Genomic DNA, 20,220 nt, shown 5'->3' with positions numbered 1-20,220 from the left:
AGGAGTGAGAGAGCCCGAGGAGCCAGAAGACCTTTATTGAGAGGCAAGGATTGGACCCATACAGCAGGGATCTGTAACTACAGGCCGAGTGAGCCAAGAAAAGTTAAGAGAGCCAGGAGAGCTGGTGAGTTGGTCTGAGGGACCAGTGACAAGAGTGGTTCTGGTGAAGAGACAGCCAGAGGTGGCTCATGAGCCTGTTTTGCTGTGTGAAACTAAAACCCTTGTGTGGGCAAGTTTTATGGACATTACTTTTGCTGTGTTTAATAAAAAAACAAAAAAGTGGCCTGACAAGCCCTGAAATGTAGCTCAAACTGCCATGGTCTCACTTAAAAATAGCTTCTACCACTGAGCTAACTATCGCCTATATCACACTGTGTACCAGATTCACCCTGAATAGAAGACAGCACCTTTGGTTTCCTGGTATCAAAACCACCTCTTGCCTTTGAGTGAAGCCGTTCAGGTGCCACCTTTTAATAGTTCACCTCATATTCAAAAAGTTCCAATGACCGAATCACAGAAAACCCTCTAAGAGGAAGAAGATGACTGGGAGGAAGATGGCTGTTGCAGTCTGAGTCTATGGATGTCACCTTGTCCAGGTCCACCACAGCATAGTCTTAAGGAACCCTCAGGACTGATGATCTAGAGTTTGTTCCAGGGATAAAAGAGCAACAGGAGAAGAAATCTGTATAAATAGACCAGGAGGTTGAGGTACTCACCCCGCAACCCTCTAAACCTGTAAGTGAGCCCTTTGCCTAAAACAGAGTTTAATCCAGACAACAGAGTCGGAAGACTGATTTGTTCTGTTAAGACTGGCCTATGATTCCCGTGGGAACTGTTCCAAGGAGATTGTTGTCACTATGAATAGATTCCATGATGATCATGTTACATAGTTACATAGTTAAATCTCATCACAGTGTTATTGGATGATAACCCCATCCCACCTCCTGACAAACCACAATGGAAGTTCCCACTACCTGCATCTTGTGTTCAACTTGTGTTGGAGAGGTTCCCAAGAAACATTTTGTTGCTAGATAAATTTGATTAGTTTGTGGTGAAGCTAATATTGTATTCCTTTGGGCACTAAATACCTTTGGTGGGGGGTAAAGTGTAGTGTTAGTTGGTGGCCCCTTTAAGCCACTTTGCAGAACATCACAACCTGGCTACTTCATGTTTCCTTTTCCCTAGATTTAGTGGATAGCTTGTAAGGAAGAACAAGGGGGCACCAGATGGTCTACAGCAACCTCACACCTTTTTTGGAGCCCAGTGTCTGCATAGAGGGAAGAGAGGGTTGGGGGGGCTGAGTGTGTGGTATGAGTTCTTGTCTAGAATCTGGGGAACCAGGGCCCTTACTACAGTAGAATATACATAGACTCACTGGCCAATAATGTAGACAGGGCCATTTAGGTAGGACACCCAGCTAGCACTGTTGTTCTTTGCAGTTTTTTTATATTGAAATTTCTGCTACCTTTACTATTGTACAGGATTTTGTTTGGATTACAAACCCTTTGTGCAGGGCTCTTACTTTATAATAAAGCCTGTTTTAATCCACAGGTGTGTCTGTGACCTTGGGTACAGCCAGAACGGGTCATCACTGGGGGTGAAGATAGACCCATCTACCAAGTGGTTCCTAAAAGGGGGAGCATTACAACATAAAGGACTGGAGGGAGGTAAGATAGGAGGACCCATCTATCAAGTGGTTCCTCCAGGGGAAGAACTACAATAGCAAGTATTGAAGGAAGGTAATATAGGAGGACTCTAACCTTCTACCCACTGATTATGGCCCATGGAGGAGATTTTATCTACTTTTCTCAGTCAGAGCATGGAGGAGAGCTGGGTCCTGAACCCCTTTGACTGGCTGGGAGTATCTACTGGGATTATGCAGCCAGGAAGCCCCCAGAACAGTGGTGCATCTGTGGGAACATTATGTCTTACAGATTGTGCAGACACACCTTCACCAGCCGGGGATATAGAACTTTTCTTGGGCATATTTCTTATCTTGCCTGGCTGCTCCTCGAGAGCTGCTTAATGCAGCATGTGCCCATTTTTCCCCGACTACCGCCATCTTTCTATTAGTAACTTTTTATACTATTTCCGCTGAAGATGTGGCATTTTGTAACCTAGATCTGAGCTGGATCTGGGGTGGGACATAGAAATGGGTGATGTAATGTACTACATGTATCCGGGGCTGTGGAACTGTTTCTGGGCATCCTGGTGGACACGCCGTGGCTAATCAAGACTTATTGTGGACATGTTTTCCAGCAAAAGGAGGGCAGGGCGGGGAATTCCTGTGTTGCATTGTCATGTTTTACTTTTTGTATGTCTTATCTTATCTCTGCTTATATCCCCATGAGGGGAATGTCCTCCTGGGGGGTATAAAGTACACTATATTACCAAAAGTATTGGGACACCTGCCTTTACACACACAAATGACATCCCAGTCTTAGTCCGTAGGGTTCAATATTGAGTTGGCTCCGCTCTTTGCAGCTATAACAGCTTCAACTCTTCTGGGAAGGTCGTCCACAAGGTTTAGGAGGGTGCCTATGGGAATGTTTGACCATTCTTCCAGAAGAGCATTTGTGAGGTCAGGTACTGATGTTGGTTGATTTAGAAGGCCTGGCTCACAGTCTGCGCTCTAATTCATCCCAAAGGTGTTCTATCGGGTTGAGGTGCAGGCCAGTCAAGTTCCTCTACCCCAAACTCGCTCATCCATGTCTTTATGGACCTTGATTTGTGCACTGTAGTGCAGTCATGTTGGAACAGGAAGGGGCCGTCCCCAAATTGTTCCCACAAAGTTGGAAGCATCAAATTGTCCAAATTGCCTTGGTATGCTGACGCCTTAAGAGTTCCCTTCACTGGAACTAAGGGGCCAAGCCCAACCCCTGAAAAATAACTCCACACCATAATCCCCCCTCCACCCCACCAACACCATAATCCCCCCTCCACCAAATGATTTGGACCAGTGTACAAAGAAAGGTCCATAAAGACATTGAGCGAGTTTGGGGTGGAGGAACCTGACTGGCCTGCACAGAGTCCTGACCTCAAACCAATAGAACACCTTTGAGATGAATTAGAGAGGAGACTGCAAGTCAGAAAAGTTTAAGCTGTTATAGCTACAAAGCGTGAGCCAACTCAATATTGAACCCTCCGGACTAAGACTGGGATGTCATTAATTTTCATGTGTGTGTAAAGGCAGGCGTCCCAATACTTTTGTATAGTGTATGTGTTCGGGTTTCAATAAAAAAAAATTGGGTTTACCTCAGACGATGTCTGTGTACAATGATTGGGGTAAAGGGGGGCTGTTCACACCAGCGGGTGTATGTTTTGGTTCACATGATGTACATGCTCTCTGTGTACATTGCTCTATACTCTGTGTGTACATCGCTCTATACTCTGTGTGTACATTGCTCTATACTCTGTGTGTACATTGCTCTATGTTCTGTGTGTACATTGTTCTACGTTCTGTGTGTACATTGCTCTATGCTCTCTGTGTACATTGTTCTATACTCTCTGTGTACATTGTTCTATACTCTGTGTGTACATTGCTCTATACTCTGTGTGTACATTGCTCTATACTCTGTGTGTACATTGCTCTATGTTCTGTGTGTACATTGCTCTATGTTCTGTGTGTACATTGCTCTATGTTCTGTGTGTACATTGTTCTATGTTCTGTGTGTACATTGTTCTATGTTCTGTGTGTACATTGTTCTATACTCTGTGTGTACATTGTTCTATACTCTGTGTGTACATTGCTCTATGTTCTGTGTGTACATTGCTCTATGTTCTGTGTGTACATTGCTCTATATTCTGTGTGTACATTACTCTATACTCTGTGTGTACATTGCTCTATGTTCTGTGTGTACATTGTTCTATGTTCTGTGTGTACATTGTTCTATGTTCTGTGTGTACATTGCTCTATACTCTGTGTGTATATTGCTCTATACTCTGTGTGTACATTGCTCTATGTTCTGTGTGTGTACATTGCTCTATGTTCTGTGTGTGTACATTGCTCTATACTCTGTGTGCACATTGCTCTATGTTCTGTGTGTACATTGTTCTATACTCTGTGTGTACATTGCTCTATACTCTGTGTGCACATTGCTCTATGTTCTGTGTGTACATTGTTCTATACTCTGTGTGTACATTGCTCTATGTTCTGTGTGTACATTGTTCTATACTCTGTGTGTACATTGCTCTATGTTCTGTGTGTACATTGTTCTATACTCTGTGTGTACATTGCTCTATACTCTGTGTGTACATTGTTCTATACTCTGTGTGTACATTGCTCTATACTCTGTGTGTACATTGCTCTATACTCTGTGTGTACATTGCTCTATACTCTGTGTGTACATTGCTCTATGTTCTGTGTGTACATTGCTCTATGTTCTGTGTGTACATTGCTCTATGTTCTGTGTGTACATTGTTCTATACTCTGTGTGTACATTGCTCTATGTTCTGTGTGTACATTGCTCCTATGTTCTGTGTGTACATTGCTCTATGTTCTGTGTGTACATGGCTCTATGTTCTGTGTGTACATTGCTCTATGTTCTGTGTGTACATTGCTCTATGTTCTGTGTGTACATTGCTTTATACTCTGTGTGTACATTGCTCTATGTTCTGTGTGTACATTGCTCTATGTTCTGTGTGTACATTGCTCTATACTCTGTGTGTACATTGCTCTATGTTCTGTGTGTACATTGCTCTATGTTCTGTGTGTACATTGCTCTATGTTCTGTGTGTACATGGCTCTATGTTCTGTGTGTACATTGCTCTATGTTCTGTGTGTACATTGCTCTATGTTCTGTGTGTACATTGCTATATACTCTGTGTGTACATTGCTCTATACTCTGTGTGTACAATTCATTGTACAGTCACTGGTGTGAAGAATATGGAACAACTAGAGGTGAAATGTGGAACTGCACCAACCTTTCTGGTCTTGCACAGTACTGCAGAGCTCTGCCTCCTCTTACCCTCTAACCATTAGGGGCTCAGGAATGAGGGGTGTTTCCTGTAAATGCTGTAGGGTGACGTATACAATGTGTATATTATATGTTTGGTATAGGTGTGATATAAGTGTGTTCTATTTGTTAGTAATAATACCGTTCTTTCATGCGCCTGATTTTGCTCGATATCACTACACACCCCTCCTCCACCCTTCCTGACAATCTGTGTTCTGGATGAAGGGACTGCACAGTCCTTTTTGCTGCCTTCTCTTCCCAATAAACTTTTCTTTGTAAAATGACCAGGTTTTTATTAAACTGTTCTTCAGATTTTCATCAATAACACATAGAAGTATTGGGGATGGGGATGAGGATCATATCACACATGGAAATATTGGGGATGAGGATCAGATTACACGTGGAAATATTGGGGATGAGGATCAGATTACACATGGAAATATTGGGGATGAGGATCAGATTACACATGGAAATATTGGGGATGAGGATCTGATCACACATGAAAATATTGGAGATGAGGATCAGATCACACATGGAAATATTGGGGATGAGTATCAGATTACACATGGAAATATTGGGGATGAGGATCAGATTATATATGGAAATATTGGGGATGAGGATCAGATTACAAATGGAAATATTGGGGATGAGGGTCAGATTTCACATGGAAATATTGGGGATGAGGGTCAGATTACACATGGAAATATTGGGGATGAGGATCAGATTACAAATGGAAATATTGGGGATGAGGGTCAGATTACACGTGGAAATATTGGGATGAGGATCAGATCACACATGGAAATATTGGGGATGAGGGTCAGATTACACATGGAAATATTGGGATTAGGGATGAGGATCAGATTACACATGAGAATATTGGGGATAGGGTTGAGGATCAGATTACACATGGAAATATTGGGGCTGGAGATAAGAATCAGATTATACATGGAAAAATTGGTATGGGAATGAGAATCAGATTACATATGGAAATATTGGCTTGGGAATGAGAATTGGATTACACATGGAAATATTGGGGTTGAGGATCAGATTACACATGGAAATATTGGGGTTGAGGATCAGATTACACATGTAAATATTGGGGCTGGAGATAAGGATCAGATTACACATGGAAATATTGGTATGGGAATGAGAATCACATTACACATGGAAATATTGGGGTTGAGGATCAGATTATATATGGAAATATTGGGGATGGAGATGAGGATGCGATTACCCATGGAAATGTTGGGGATGGGGATCGCATTACACATGGAAATATTGAGATAGGAATGAGGATCAGTTAACATTTGGAAATATTAGGTATGAGGATTGTATTGCACATTAAAATATTAGGAATATGGATCAGAATACACATGGAAATATTGGGGATGAGGTTCGGATTACATATTGAAATATAGGGGATGAGGATCAGATTACACATGGAAATATTGGGGATGAGGATCAGATTACACATGAAAATATTGGGGATGAGGGTCTGATCACACATGGAAATATTGGGGATGAGGATCAGATTACACATGGAAATATTGGGGATGAGGATCAGATTACCCATGGAAATATTGGGGATGAGGGTCAAATTACACATGGAAATATTGAGATAGGAATGAGGATCAGTTAACATTTGGAAATATTAGGTATGAGGATTGTATTGCACATTGAAATATTAGGGATGTGAATCAGAATACACATGGAAATATTGGGGATGAGGTTCGGATTACATATGGAAATATTGGGGATGAGGATCAGATCGCACATGGAAATATAGGGGATGAGGATCAGATTACACATGGAAATATTTTGGATGAGGATCAGATTACACATGGAAATATTGGGGATGAGTATCAGATTATATATGGAAATATTGGGGATGGAGATGAGGATGCGATTACCCATGGAAATGTTGGGGATGGGGATCGCATTACACATGGAAATATTGAGATAGGAATGAGGATCAGTTAACATTTGGAAATATTAGGTATGAGGATTGTATTGCACATTAAAATATTAGGAATATGGATCAGAATACACATGGAAATATTGGGGATGAGGTTCGGATTACATATTGAAATATAGGGGATGAGGATCAGATTACACATGGAAATATTGGGGATGAGGATCAGATTACACATGAAAATATTGGGGATGAGGGTCTGATCACACATGGAAATATTGGGGATGAGGATCAGATTACACATGGAAATATTGGGGATGAGGATCAGATTACCCATGGAAATATTGGGGATGAGGGTCAAATTACACATGGAAATATTGAGATAGGAATGAGGATCAGTTAACATTTGGAAATATTAGGTATGAGGATTGTATTGCACATTGAAATATTAGGGATGTGAATCAGAATACACATGGAAATATTGGGGATGAGGTTCGGATTACATATGGAAATATTGGGGATGAGGATCAGATCGCACATGGAAATATAGGGGATGAGGATCAGATTACACATGGAAATATTTTGGATGAGGATCAGATTACACATGGAAATATTGGGGATGAGGATCTGATCACACATGAAAATATTGGAGATGAGGATCACATCACACATGTAAATATTGGGGATGAGGATCAGATTACACATGGAAATATTGGGGATGAGGATCAGATTACATATGGAAATATTGGGGATGAGGATCAGTTTACACATGGAAATATTGGGGATGAGGATCAGATTACTCATGGAAATATTGGTAATGAGGATCTGATCACACATGAAAATATTGGAGAAGAGGATCAGATCACACATGGAAATATTGGGGATGAGGATCAGATTACACATGGAAATATTGGGGATGAGGGTCAGTTTACACATGGAAATATTGGGATGAGGATCAGATTACACATGGAAATATTGGGGAATGGGATGAGGATCAGATTACACATGGAAATATCGGGGAATGGGATGAGGATCAGATCGCACATGGAAATATAGGGGATGAGGATCAGATTACACATGGAAATATTGGGGATGAGGATCAGATCACACATGGAAATATTGGGATGAGGATCAGATTACACATGGAAATATTGGGATGAGGATCAGATTACACATGAAAATACTGGGGAATGGGATGAGGATCAGATTACACATGGAAATATCGGGGAACGGGATGAGGATCAGATTACACATGGAAATATTGGGAATGAGGATCAGATTACACATGGAAATATTGGGGATGTGGATCAGATCACACATGGAAATATTGGGGTTGAGGATCAGAAATCACATGGAAATATTGGGGATGAGGGTCAGATTACACATGGAAATACTGGGGAATGGGATGAGGATCAGATTACACATGGAAATATCGGGGAATGGGATGAGGATCAGATTACACATGGAAATATAGGGGATGAGGATCAGATTACACATGGAAATATTGGGGATGAGGATCAGATCACACATGGAAATATTGGGGATGGGGTCTGATCACACATGGAAAAATATTGGAGATGATGATCAGAATACACATGGAAATATTGGGATGAGGATCAGATTACACATGGAAATACTGGGGAATGGGATGAGGATCTGATTACACATGGAAATATCGGGGAATGGGATGAGGATCAGATCGCACATGGAAATATAGGGGATGAGGATCAGATTACACATGGAAATATTGGGGATGAGGATCAGATTACACATGGAAATATTGGGGATGAGGATCAGATCACACATGGAAATATTGGGGATGGGGTCTGATCACACATGGAAATATTGGGGATGAGGATCAGAATACACATGGAAATATTGGGATGAGGATCAGATTACACATGGAAATACTGGGGAATGGGATGTGGATCTGATTACACATGAAAATATAGGGGAATGGGATGAGGATCAGATCGCACATGGAAATATAGGGGATGAGGATCAGATTACACATGGAAATATTGGGGATGACGATCAGATTACACATGGAAATATTGGGGATGAGGATCTGATCACACATGGAAATATTGGGGATGAGGATCAGAATACACATGGAAATATTGGGATGTGGATCAGATTACACATGGAAATATTGGGGATGAGGATCAGATTACACAAGGAAATATTGGGGATGAGGGTCAGATTACACATGGAAATATTGGGATGAGGATCAGATTACACATGGAAATATTGGGGATAGGGATGAGGATCAGATTACCCATGGACATATTGGGTATAGGGTTGAGGATCAGATTACACATGGAAATATTGGGGCTGGAGATAAGGATCAGATTTTACATGGAAATATTGGTATGGGAATGAGAATCAGATTACACATTGAAATATTGGGATGGGAATGAGAATCGGATTACACATGGAAATATAGGGGATGAGGATCAGATTACACAAGGAAATATTGGGGATGAGGATCAGATTACACATGGAAATATTGGGGATGAGGATCAGATCACACATGGAAATATTGAGGATGGGGTCTGATCACACATGGAAATATTGGGGATGAGGATCAGAATACACATGGAAATATTGGGATGAGGATCAGATTACACATGGAAATACTGGGGAATGGGATGAGGATCTGATTACACATGAAAATATAGGGGAATGGGATGAGGATCAGATCGCACATGGAAATATAGGGGATGAGGATCAGATTACACATGGAAATATTGGGGATGACGATCAGATTACACATGGATGAGGATCAGATTACACATGGAAATATTGGGGATGACGATCAGATTACACATGGAAATATTGGGGATGAGGATCTGATCACACATGGAAATATTGGGGATGGGGTCTGATCACACATGGAAATATTGGGGAATTGCAATGAGGATCAGATCACACATGGAAATATTGGGGATGAGGATCAGATTACACATGGAAATATTGGTGATGAGGTTCAGATTACACATGGAAATATTGGGATGAGGATCAGATTACACATGGAAATATTGGGGATAGGGATGAGGATCAGATTACCCATGGACATATTGAGTACAGGGTTGAGGATCAGATTACACATGGAAATATTGGGGCTGGAGATAAGGATCAGATTACACATGGAAATATTGGGGCTGGAGATAAGGATGAGATTACACATGGAAATATTGGTATAGGAATGAGAATCGGATTACACATGGAAATATTGGGATTGAGGATCAGATTATATATGGAAATATTGGGGATGGAGATGAGGATCCGATTACCCATGGAAATGTTGGGGATGGAGATCGCATTACACATGGAAATATTGAGATAGGAATGAGGATCAGTTAACATTTGGAAATATTAGGTATGAGGACTGTATTGCACATTGAAATATTAGGGATGTGGATCAGAGTACACATGGAAATATTGGGGATGAGGTTCTGATTACATATGGAAATATTGGGGATGAGGATCAGATTGCACATGGAAATATTGGTGATGAGGTTCAGATTACTCATGGAAATATTGGGGAATTGCAATGAGGATCAGATTACACATGGAAATATTGGGGATGAGGATCAGATTGCACATGGAAATATTGGGGATGAGGATCTGATCACACATGGAAATATTGGGGATGAGGATCAAAATCAGATTACACATGGAAATATTGGGGATGAGGGTCAGATTACACATGGAAATATTGAGATAGGAATGAGGATCAGTTAACATTTTGAAATATTAGGTATGAGGATTGTATTGCACATTGAAATATTAGGGATGTGGAACAGAATACACATGGAAATATTGGGGATGAGGTTCGGATTACATATGAAAATATTGGGGATGAGGATCAGATTGCACATGGAAATATTGGGGATGAGGATCAGATTACACATGGAAATATTGGGGATGAGGATCAGATTACACATGGAAATCTCGGGGAATTGCAATGAGGATCAGATTACACATGGAAATATTGGGGATGAGGATCAGATCACACATGGAAATATTGGGGGTGAGGATCAGATTACACGTGGAAATATTGGGGATGAGGGTCAGATTACACATGGAAATATTGGGGATAGGGATGAGGATCAGATTACACATGAAAATATTGGGGATAGGTTTGAGGATCAGATTACACATGGAAATATTGGGGCTGGAGATAAGGATCAGATTATATATGGAAATATTGGTATGGGAATGAGAATTGGATTACACATGGAAATATTGCGATGGGAATGAGAATCAGATTACACATAGAAATATTGGGGTTGAGGATCAGATTATATATGGAAATATTGGAGATGGAGATGAGGATCCGATTACCCATGGAAATGTTGGGGATGCGGATTGGATTACACATGGAATTATTGAGATAGGAATGAGGATCAGTTAACATTTGGAAATATTAGGTATGAGGATTGTATTGCACATTGAAATATTAGGGAAGTGGATGAGGATCAGAATACACATGGAAATATTGGGGATGAGGTTTGGATTACATATGGAAATATTGGGGATGAGGATCAGATTACACATGGAACTATTGGGGATTAGGTTCGGATTACATATGGAAATATTGGGGATGAGGATCAGATTACCTATGGAAATATTGGTGATAGGGATGTGGATCAGATCACACATGGAAATATTGGGGATGGGGATAAGGATCAAATTACACATGGAAATGTTGGGGATGGAAATGATCAGATTACGCATGGAAATTTTGGGGATGAGGATCAGATTACACATGAAAATATTGGGGATGAGGATCAGATTACACATGGAATTATTGAGGATAAGGAGGGGAAGGATCAGATTACACATGGAAATATTGGGGAGGGGGAAAAGGATCAGATTACACATGGAAATATTGGGCATGTGGATCAGATTACACATGGAAATATTGATGATAAGGAGGGGAAGGATCAGATTACATATGGAAATATTAGGAATGAGGATCAGATTACACATGGAAATATTGGGGATAAGGTAGAGGATCAGATTACACATGGAAATATTGGGGATAAGGTAGAGGATCAGATCACACATGGAAATATTTTGAAGAGGATCAGATTACACATGGAAATATTGGGGATGGGGATGAGCATCAGATTACTGGAAATATTGGGGATGGGAATGAGGATAAGATTACTAGAAATATTGGGGATAGGGTTGAGGATCATATTAGACATAGAAATATTGGGGATGAAGATCAGATTACACATGGAAATATTGGGTATGAGGATCAGATTACACATGGAATTATTGAGGATAAGGAGGGGAAGGATCAGATTACACATGGAAATATTGAGGAGGAGGAAAAGGATCAGATTACACATGCTCGGCTCCATAAGGATCATAGAGGTGCTGGGACTGAAGGGGTTGATGGTGATTGTAGTCATCGTTCAATCCCTCCCATCATTCTATCTATATCCAATCATTGATCAATATTCCAATATACAGAGCCGAGGATTTCTACTTCCTGAGACTGTATACCCCCGTCACCTGTCCACAATCCCCGCCCCCTCTACATCATAACCAATAGGAACAAGACTAGCACTGGCTGTATTCATAGTGACAATCATCACAGCCAATCACAGTGAGGGGGAGGAGCAATCACAGATCCATGGATTGGTCATGTAAAGGAACCTGTGAGGACAGAAATGTAGGAATTTTCATTGTGGATATTAAAGTGTGTGTCTAGACAAATCCTATTGTTCTAGATTTGGATGGAGTGGGGGAGGATTAGAACCCCTGTCGGGTTTTTACTGCTTCCTGGGGCTCCATTAGAGAGATTTCCCCTCACTTCCTATCCTGGTGACAACGTTTTATCAGGCAGGAAATGAAGGAAAATCTACAACAGGAACACAGACAGAAATAAAGACCTGACAGGGTTTCTAATCCTCCCCCTACTCTACTACAGAAAAGGATTTCTATATCTGTCTGTGTTGTTGTTGAGAGTTCCCCTCACTTCCTGTCTGGTGTTGTCATTGAGACAGGAAGTGAGGGAAGATCTCTAATGGAGCCCTGGATCACAGTAATAACCTAAAAGAGGTTCTAATCCTCCCCCACTCCATCTAAAGCTGATAAAATACCCCTTTCTTCTATAGATAGACAGTGATGGTGGAGACCCCAGGGCCGTCATCCTGATCCTGGCTATGACTGACTATGTAGTGTGTCACTGACCCAGAACAAGCATGCAGCCAGTGAAGGCTGAACAATCTGACCTCCTGCATGCTTGTTCCTGGTCAGTGACACACTAGGTAGTGAAGTGAGGTTTAGGATGAAGATGACGGCCCCGGAACCTGCAGCTTTATAAATAAATCACTCATGTTTCCTGTCCTCTGCTTCCTCCTATTGGATGAGTATTCCACCAATCAGATAATCCACCTTGTGATGTCTCTGGGCAAATCTCACTTCTGATTCCCCCCACATATTTGTATATAACCTCCCGCTAATCCTACATATACCCCAGCATGGAGGGGCTCAGTGAAGGTGGTGGTGAAGGTGTGGAGATGTCGGATCGGGTCACACAGATCATAAAAGGAGATCCACCCGGCCTCATAATCCAGATCTATCCTGACTCTTCCACTGGAGACATCGCCGGGTAATGGGGTCTTATTACAGTCATGTCTCACTGAGTACTGACCACCCATCCCCTCCAAACACCAGGACTTCTTATTATATCCAATCACTGACTGATCTCCTCTCCTGTCTATACTGGGGTAACACATCCCAACTATCCAGTATTTTGCCCCCCTGACATCCACTTCCCAGTAATGTCTCCCTGAGGAGAACCTCTGACTGCTCATCACCTGACAATCCTCAAACCTCTCTGGTGTTTCTGGGCGATTCTGATGTGATGATGACCAGGACGCAGTTTTCCTGTCATCTGATATATGTAGATAATTACCAGCTGTCCTCACATCCAGTAATATGTCTGTAACCCCCGACACCCCAGATGTTTGCTGTACAGCCCCAATATTTGGTCCCCCAGCCTGGAGGTGTGAGTGTTGTATGGTGGGGGAGGAATTGAGGCGTTTCCTGGATGGTTGTATGGTTGGGGAGTGTTGGGGGCGTGGCCTGGATGGTTCAGCATTGATGTGACCTTTGCCCTTTGTAGTAGATTGTGGATAGACATGTCTGCCTGGACATTTCTCTACATTTACCCCAGACATGATATCAGATAAACCTGTGTATAATGTGTGTGAGATCCCCCCCACATCCAGATCCCCTCCATCATGGAGGAGTTTATCATGTCTCTCTCTGTCCTCATCATCTCCATCCTCAGTATCACACAAGTCACCTGTGTCTGATTCCTGTAGGACAGTCAGTGGATCCATCATGTTACACAACTCCTCAATGTCCCTCATCTTCCTGGACAGCTCCTCCTGCTTTATTTCCAGATCCTGGACCAGATCATTGATTATCCCGGAGATCCGCTCTGCCTGCCCGGTGATTTCCCTCAGGACTCTCTTCTCCAGGTCTTCCAGACGTCTCCTGAGGTCTCTGAACAGGACAGTGACTCTCTCTGTTTCATCATCTGCTTCTCCTTGTACTTTCCTCCTGTGTTCCTGCAGACTCTGGACTCTTTTCTCCATCTCCTCTCTCTCTGTCATCAGTTTCTGCAGAACATTCCTCAGTTTCTTCTTCTTCATCTCAGAGGCTTCATCCAGAGTCTCCACCTGGTGTCCCCGATGTTCTCCATCCAGCCTGCAGGACATACAGATACAGGTGGAGTCCTCAGTACAGTAATACTCCAGGATCTTCTTATGGACGGAGCATTTCCTGTTCTCCAGGGGAGTGGTGGGGTCACATAAGACGTGTTCTGGTGACTTGCTGTGGACTCTCAGGTGATTGTCACACAGAGAAGCTTCACACATCAGAGAGGATTTCACAGCAGGTACAGGAGTGTGAATACAGTAAGTACAGAAGACCCCGGACTCCTCCTGATCTGGATGGGTGGACTGGAAATTCTCCACTATGTTACGTGGTTTCAGATTCCTCTGAAGGACGGGACGTTTCTGAAAGCTTTGTTTACATTCAGGACAGGAATAACCTCCAGACCCCTCCTGTGTATCCAACACACGACCAATACAGTCCCGGCAGAAGTTGTGTCCACATTTCAGGGTTACAGGATCTGTATAAAAGTCCAGACAGACGGAACATTCCAGCTCCTTCCTCAGATCAGCAGACGCCATTGCTGAGAGCAAAAGAGAGAATGACAGTGAAAGTCTTTGACACTCATTAACCAGTTCTGTACACTCCTACACAGGGAGGGGCTGAGACTGAGACACGTAGTCATAGGATTCCTTATACAGAGGAACACAGATAATACATGGGAGGATTCCTGACAATAATCTCCCTATCTGGGGAACATAAAGGACATGTAATAAGATGAGGGAACGTTGTGTCAGGAATTCTCCTTCATATCATTAGAACATTTCACAGACAAAGGAACACAAAGTTGATGTATTTGGCTGCAATAACACAAGTCATATGGATAGAGCCGGATTACCCACAAGGTGACCCAGGCAGGTTCCGAGGGACTGGCAGCTTTCCAGGGGACGTCTATATCTTCCTCATTTCCCTCTTCACTATCACTCTCAGATAATACGAGTGTAAAACATTTCACACCTCAATCAGGGATTGCAGCAGATGACTTCAACTCAATCAACAGATCTTCAGTCCTGGTTTGGAGATCCTGACCAATAGATGTCTTCCTCCTCGGTTGTCTGCCCCATCTCCTCCAACCAGGTCCACATATCTTTAGTCATAGAGAGAATGTGCTGAAAGTCACAGGACATGCTGATGAGGACATGGAGCTGTGATTGTGGTTGGGTGATTGAGTGGTGTGACAATCGGCCCCTGTCAGTGGAGTTGTCACTTCATCCCTATAAACCTGACCACGTATGAATTACAGGGGTTCTGTGGCTGATTAAGGTGGTAATCACAATCACTTGGTGCCTTATCTGCATTAAATTAGCCTCAGAACCCGTGTAATTCATATGTGTTTGTGTGAGAAGTATGGGTTTCTTTTTATTTGCTTACCTCTATTCTATGTGAGCTGCTGATTTCTAAAAATCCTTCCAGCCCTCTCAGAAGTGCCCAATTGTGATAAAATCAAGATAAATATCTGTGGGAGGGGCTACAATCTTTCCTGTAGCGTCATACTAACAATGGGAGTCTGGATCCTCCCACTTTCCTGTCATCTGCTTGATTGATGTCAGTTCTCTACTCATTACCGAGACATCACAGAGCATAGCTCCTCCCCCTCCCTTCTCCCTCCCCCTCCTCCCTTCCTCCCCTCCTCCCTTCCCCATCCTCCCCCCTCTCTTCTCCCTCCTTCTTACTCCCCTCCATCCTCCTCCCTCCCATCTCCATTATAGCTCCTTCCTACTTCCTCCCCCTCCCTTCTCCCCCTCCTCCTCCTCCCCTCCTCCCCCTCTCTTCTCCCTCCTCCTCCTCCTCCCTTCTCCTTTCCCTTCCTCCCCCTCCCTCCTCCCTCCCGCTCACTCCTCCTCCCTCCCTTCTCCCTCCTCCCCCCTCTCTTCTCCCTCCTTCCTACTCCTCCTCCCTCCCTTCTCCGTCCTTCCTCTTCCCTTCTTCCTCCCACCTCCCTTCTCCCTCCTTCCACCTCCCCCTCCCTTCTCCCTCCTTCCTCTTCCCTTCTTCCTCCTTCCTCCTCCCTCCTTCCTCCTCCCCCTCTCTTCTCCCTCCCCCTCCTCCCCCCTCTCTTCTCCCTCCTTCCTACTCCCCTCCATCCTCCTCCCGCCCATCTCCATTATAGCTCCTTCCTACTTCCTCTCCCTCCCCTCCCTTCTTTCTACCTCCTCTCCCTCCCTTCTTCCTCCTCCTTCCTCCTCCTTCCCCTCTTCTCCCTCCTTCCTACTCCCCTCCCTCCTCCCCCTCCCCCTCCCTCCTTCCCTCCCCCTCCCTCACCCTCCCTTCTCCCTTCCCCTCCTCCCCCTCCCTCCTCCTCCCTCCCTTCTCCGTCCTTCCTCTTCCCTTCTTCCTCCCACCTCCCCCTCCATTCTACCTTCTTCTTCTTCCCCTCTACCTCCTTCCTCCTCCCTTCTCCCCCCTTCCTCCTCCCTCCTCCCTTCTCCCTCCTTCCACCTCCCCCTCCCTTCTCCCTCCTTCCTCTTCCCTTCTTCCTCCTTCCTCCTCCCCCTCCCTTCTTCCTCCTCCCCTCTCCCTTATCCCTGCTCCCTCCCTTTTCCCTTCTTCCTCCTCCCTTTTCCCTTCTTCCTACTTCCCCTTCCCCTTCCCCTTCCTCCTTTTCCCACCTTCCTCCTCCCCTCTCCCTACTCCCTTCTCCCTCCCTTCTCCCTCCTTCCTCCTCCCTCTCCCCTTCCCCCTCCTTCCTCCTCCTCCCTCCTTCCTCCTCCCCTCTCCCTTCTCTCTCCTTCTTCCTCCTCCCTCCTCCCACTCTCTCATCCCTTCGCTCTCCTCGCCCCTCCCCTCCATCCTTCCTCCTTCTTTCTCCCTTCTTCCTCCTCCCCTCCCTCCTTCCTCCCCCTTCTCCATTCTTCCTCCTCCCTCTCTCCTTCCTTCTCCCCTCCATTCTCCTCCCTCCCCTCCCTTTTCCCTTCTTCCTCCTCCCCTCTCCCTTATCCCTCCTTCCTACTTCGCCTTCCTCCTTCTTTCTCCCACCTTCCTCCTCCCCTCTCCCTCCTTCCTCCTCCTTCCTCCTCCCCCTCTCTTCTCTCTCCTTCTTCCTCCACCCTTATCCCTCCTTCCTCCTCCCACCTCCCACTCTCTCATTCCTTCATTCTCCTCTCCCCTCCCCCCTCCATCCTTCCTACCTCCTTTCTCCCTTCTTCCTCCTCCCCTCCCTTCTTCCTCCTCCCCCTCCCTTCTCCTCCCTCCCCTCCCTTTTCCCTTCATCCTCCTCCCCTCTCCCTTATCCCTCCTTCCTACTTCCTCCTTTTTTCTGCCACCTTCTTCCTCCACCCCTCCCTTCTTCCTCCTCTCCCTTCCTTCTCCCTCCTCCCCTCTCCCTTCTCCCTTCTTCCTCCTCTCCCTCTCTTCTCCATCCTTCCTCCTCCCCCTGTCTTTCTCCCTCTTTCCTCCTCCTCCCTCCTTCCCCCTCCCCCTCCCTTCTATCTCCTTCCTCATCCTCCCACCCTTCCTCCTCCCTTATCCCTCCTTCCTCCTCCCCTCTCTCTCCCTCACCCTCCCTTCTCCTACTTTCTCCCTCCCTTCTCCCTCCTTCTTCATCCCTCCTCCTCCTTCCCTTCTCCCTCTGTTCTCCTCCCTTCTCTCTCCGTCCTCCTCCCTTCTCTCTCCCTCCTCCTCCCCTCTCCCTCCTTCCTCCTCCCACCCTCTCATCCCTTCGCTCTCCTCCCTTCTTCCTCCCCCACCCCCTCCATCCTTCCTCCTCCCACTCCCTTCTTTCTCCTCCCCCTCCCTTCTCCCTCCTTCCTCCTCCTCCCTCCTTCCTCCTCCCTTCGCTCTCCTTCTTCCTCCTCCTTATCCCTCCTTCCTCCTCCCCTCTCCCTCCTTCCTCCTCCTCCCTCCTTCCTCCTCCCCCTTCCTTCTCCCTCCGTCCTCCTCCCTTCTCTCTCCTTCTTCCTCCTCCCTTATCCCTCCTTCCTCCTCCCCTCTCCCTCCTTCCTCCTCCCCCTCCCTTATCTCTCCTTCTTCCTCCTGCCTTATCCCTCCTTCCTCCTCCTCCCACTCTCTCATCCCTTCGCTCTCCTCCCCCTCCATTCTTCCTCCTTCTTTCTCCCTCCTTCCTCCTCCCCCTCCCTTCTTCCTCCTCCCCCTCCCTTCTCCATTCTTCCTCCTCCCTCTCTCCTTCCTTCTCCCCCTCCATTCTCCTCCCCCTTCCTTTTCCCTTCTTCCTCCTCCCCTCTCCGTTATCCCTCCATCCTACTTCCCCTCTCCCTACTCCCTTCTTCCTCCTCCCCCTCCCTTCTCCCTCTTTCTCCCTCACTTCTCCCTCCTTCCTCATCCCTCCTCCTCCTTCCCTTCTCCCTCCTACTCCTCCCACTCTCTCATCCCTTCGCTCTCCTCCCTTCTTCCTACTTCTTCCTCCCCCACCCCCTCCATCCTTCCTCCTTGTCACGGAATGTCCCACACTCCGCTTGAGTGCTTCCGTCAGTATACCGCTTCCTAAGTTCTGGAACACGAGTCCAATGGATCTGGCTATAGGAACCCCAAGAACTAGACAACACCAGTCTTGGAGTACATCAGAACTAACTTTTATTTTGAGATCTCACACACATTTATACAGCAGGGATGACTCAAAGCTAACCTAATTAACATGAGCTAATTTACTACAAAATGTACCCAGACCAGATGACAGACTTGTGGGCACCGAGCTTCACACATTAATATAAATACAATAGCTGGAGCTAATTACAATTACCAATACAAACAACAATCTCCCCCCTCCTCAGCCTAGACCATTCGTCTCCTAGCCAGGGCTGGTGGCTAATGTGATCAGCTCTCTCAATTAACATAAACACAGGTTGATAACACCAGCATCTCCTCACAGGATGTGTCCCAACAGAATGAATCAGTCTTATCAGCAGGGGGCTTCTGGAGGAACCCCCCCTCCCTCTTCAGGGACACAAATCTACAGTAAGGAGTCCCCATACAATATATACATATATACACGACTGAGTCCGATTAGAACAGTTCAGACCGGACCTCCAATTCACCCCACAAAGTGCACCATTCCATTGAAAATCCGGGGCCCATAATCAAAAGGCAACAGGCTAGCGTTCAGTCCCCTCCAATAGCCTCTGTCTCGGGTGAGTCTGTCACACTCCTCCTTTCTCCCTCCTTCCTCCTCCCCCTCCCTCCTTCCTCCTCCCCCCTCCCTTCTCCCTCCTTCCTCCTCACCCTCCCATCTCTCTCCTTCTTCCTCCTCCCTTATCCCTCCTTCCTCCTCCCCTCTCCCTCCTTCCTCCTCTCTCTCCTTCTTCCTCCTCCCCTATCCCTCCTTCCTCCTCCCTCCTCCCACTCTCTCATCCCTTCGCTCTCCTCCCCCCACCCCCCTCCATTCTTCCTCCTCATTCCTCCTGCCCCTCCCTTCTTCCTCCTCCCCCTCCCTTCTCCATTCTTCCTCCTCCCTCTCTCCTTCCTTCTCCCCCTCCATTCTCCTCCACCCTCCCTTTTCCCTTCTTCCTCCTCCCCTCTCCCTTATCCCTCTTTCCTACTTCCCCTTCCTCCCACCTCCCCCTCCATTCTACCTTCTTCTTCCTCCCCTCTCCCTTATTCCTCATCCCTCCCTTCTCCCTCCTTCCTCCTCCCTCCTCTCTTCTCCCTCCTTCCTCCTCCCCCTCCCTTCTCCCTCTTTCCTCCTCCCCTCTC

General features: G+C 45.4%; 1 protein-coding gene across 1 annotated transcript; it reads right to left on the bottom strand.

Annotated features, from left to right (window-relative positions):
* Nucleotides 1-6,063: 6,063 nt before the first annotated feature.
* LOC141124057 (E3 ubiquitin/ISG15 ligase TRIM25-like) lies at nucleotides 6,064-15,118 on the bottom strand. The gene is given in 2 exon segments (XM_073612140.1): nucleotides 6,064-13,337; nucleotides 13,340-15,118. Coding segments are annotated over 2 exon segments (1,845 nt in total). The 5' UTR covers nucleotides 15,096-15,118; the 3' UTR covers nucleotides 6,064-13,248.
* Between the last annotated feature and the right edge of the window lie 5,102 nt (nucleotides 15,119-20,220).

The sequence above is a fragment of the Aquarana catesbeiana genome, linkage group LG01, assembly GCF_042186555.1.
Source record: "Aquarana catesbeiana isolate 2022-GZ linkage group LG01, ASM4218655v1, whole genome shotgun sequence".
NCBI lineage: Eukaryota > Metazoa > Chordata > Amphibia > Anura > Ranidae > Aquarana > Aquarana catesbeiana.
Note: the sequence above shows the minus strand (reverse complement) of the source record. Positions and strands in the feature narration are given on the sequence as shown.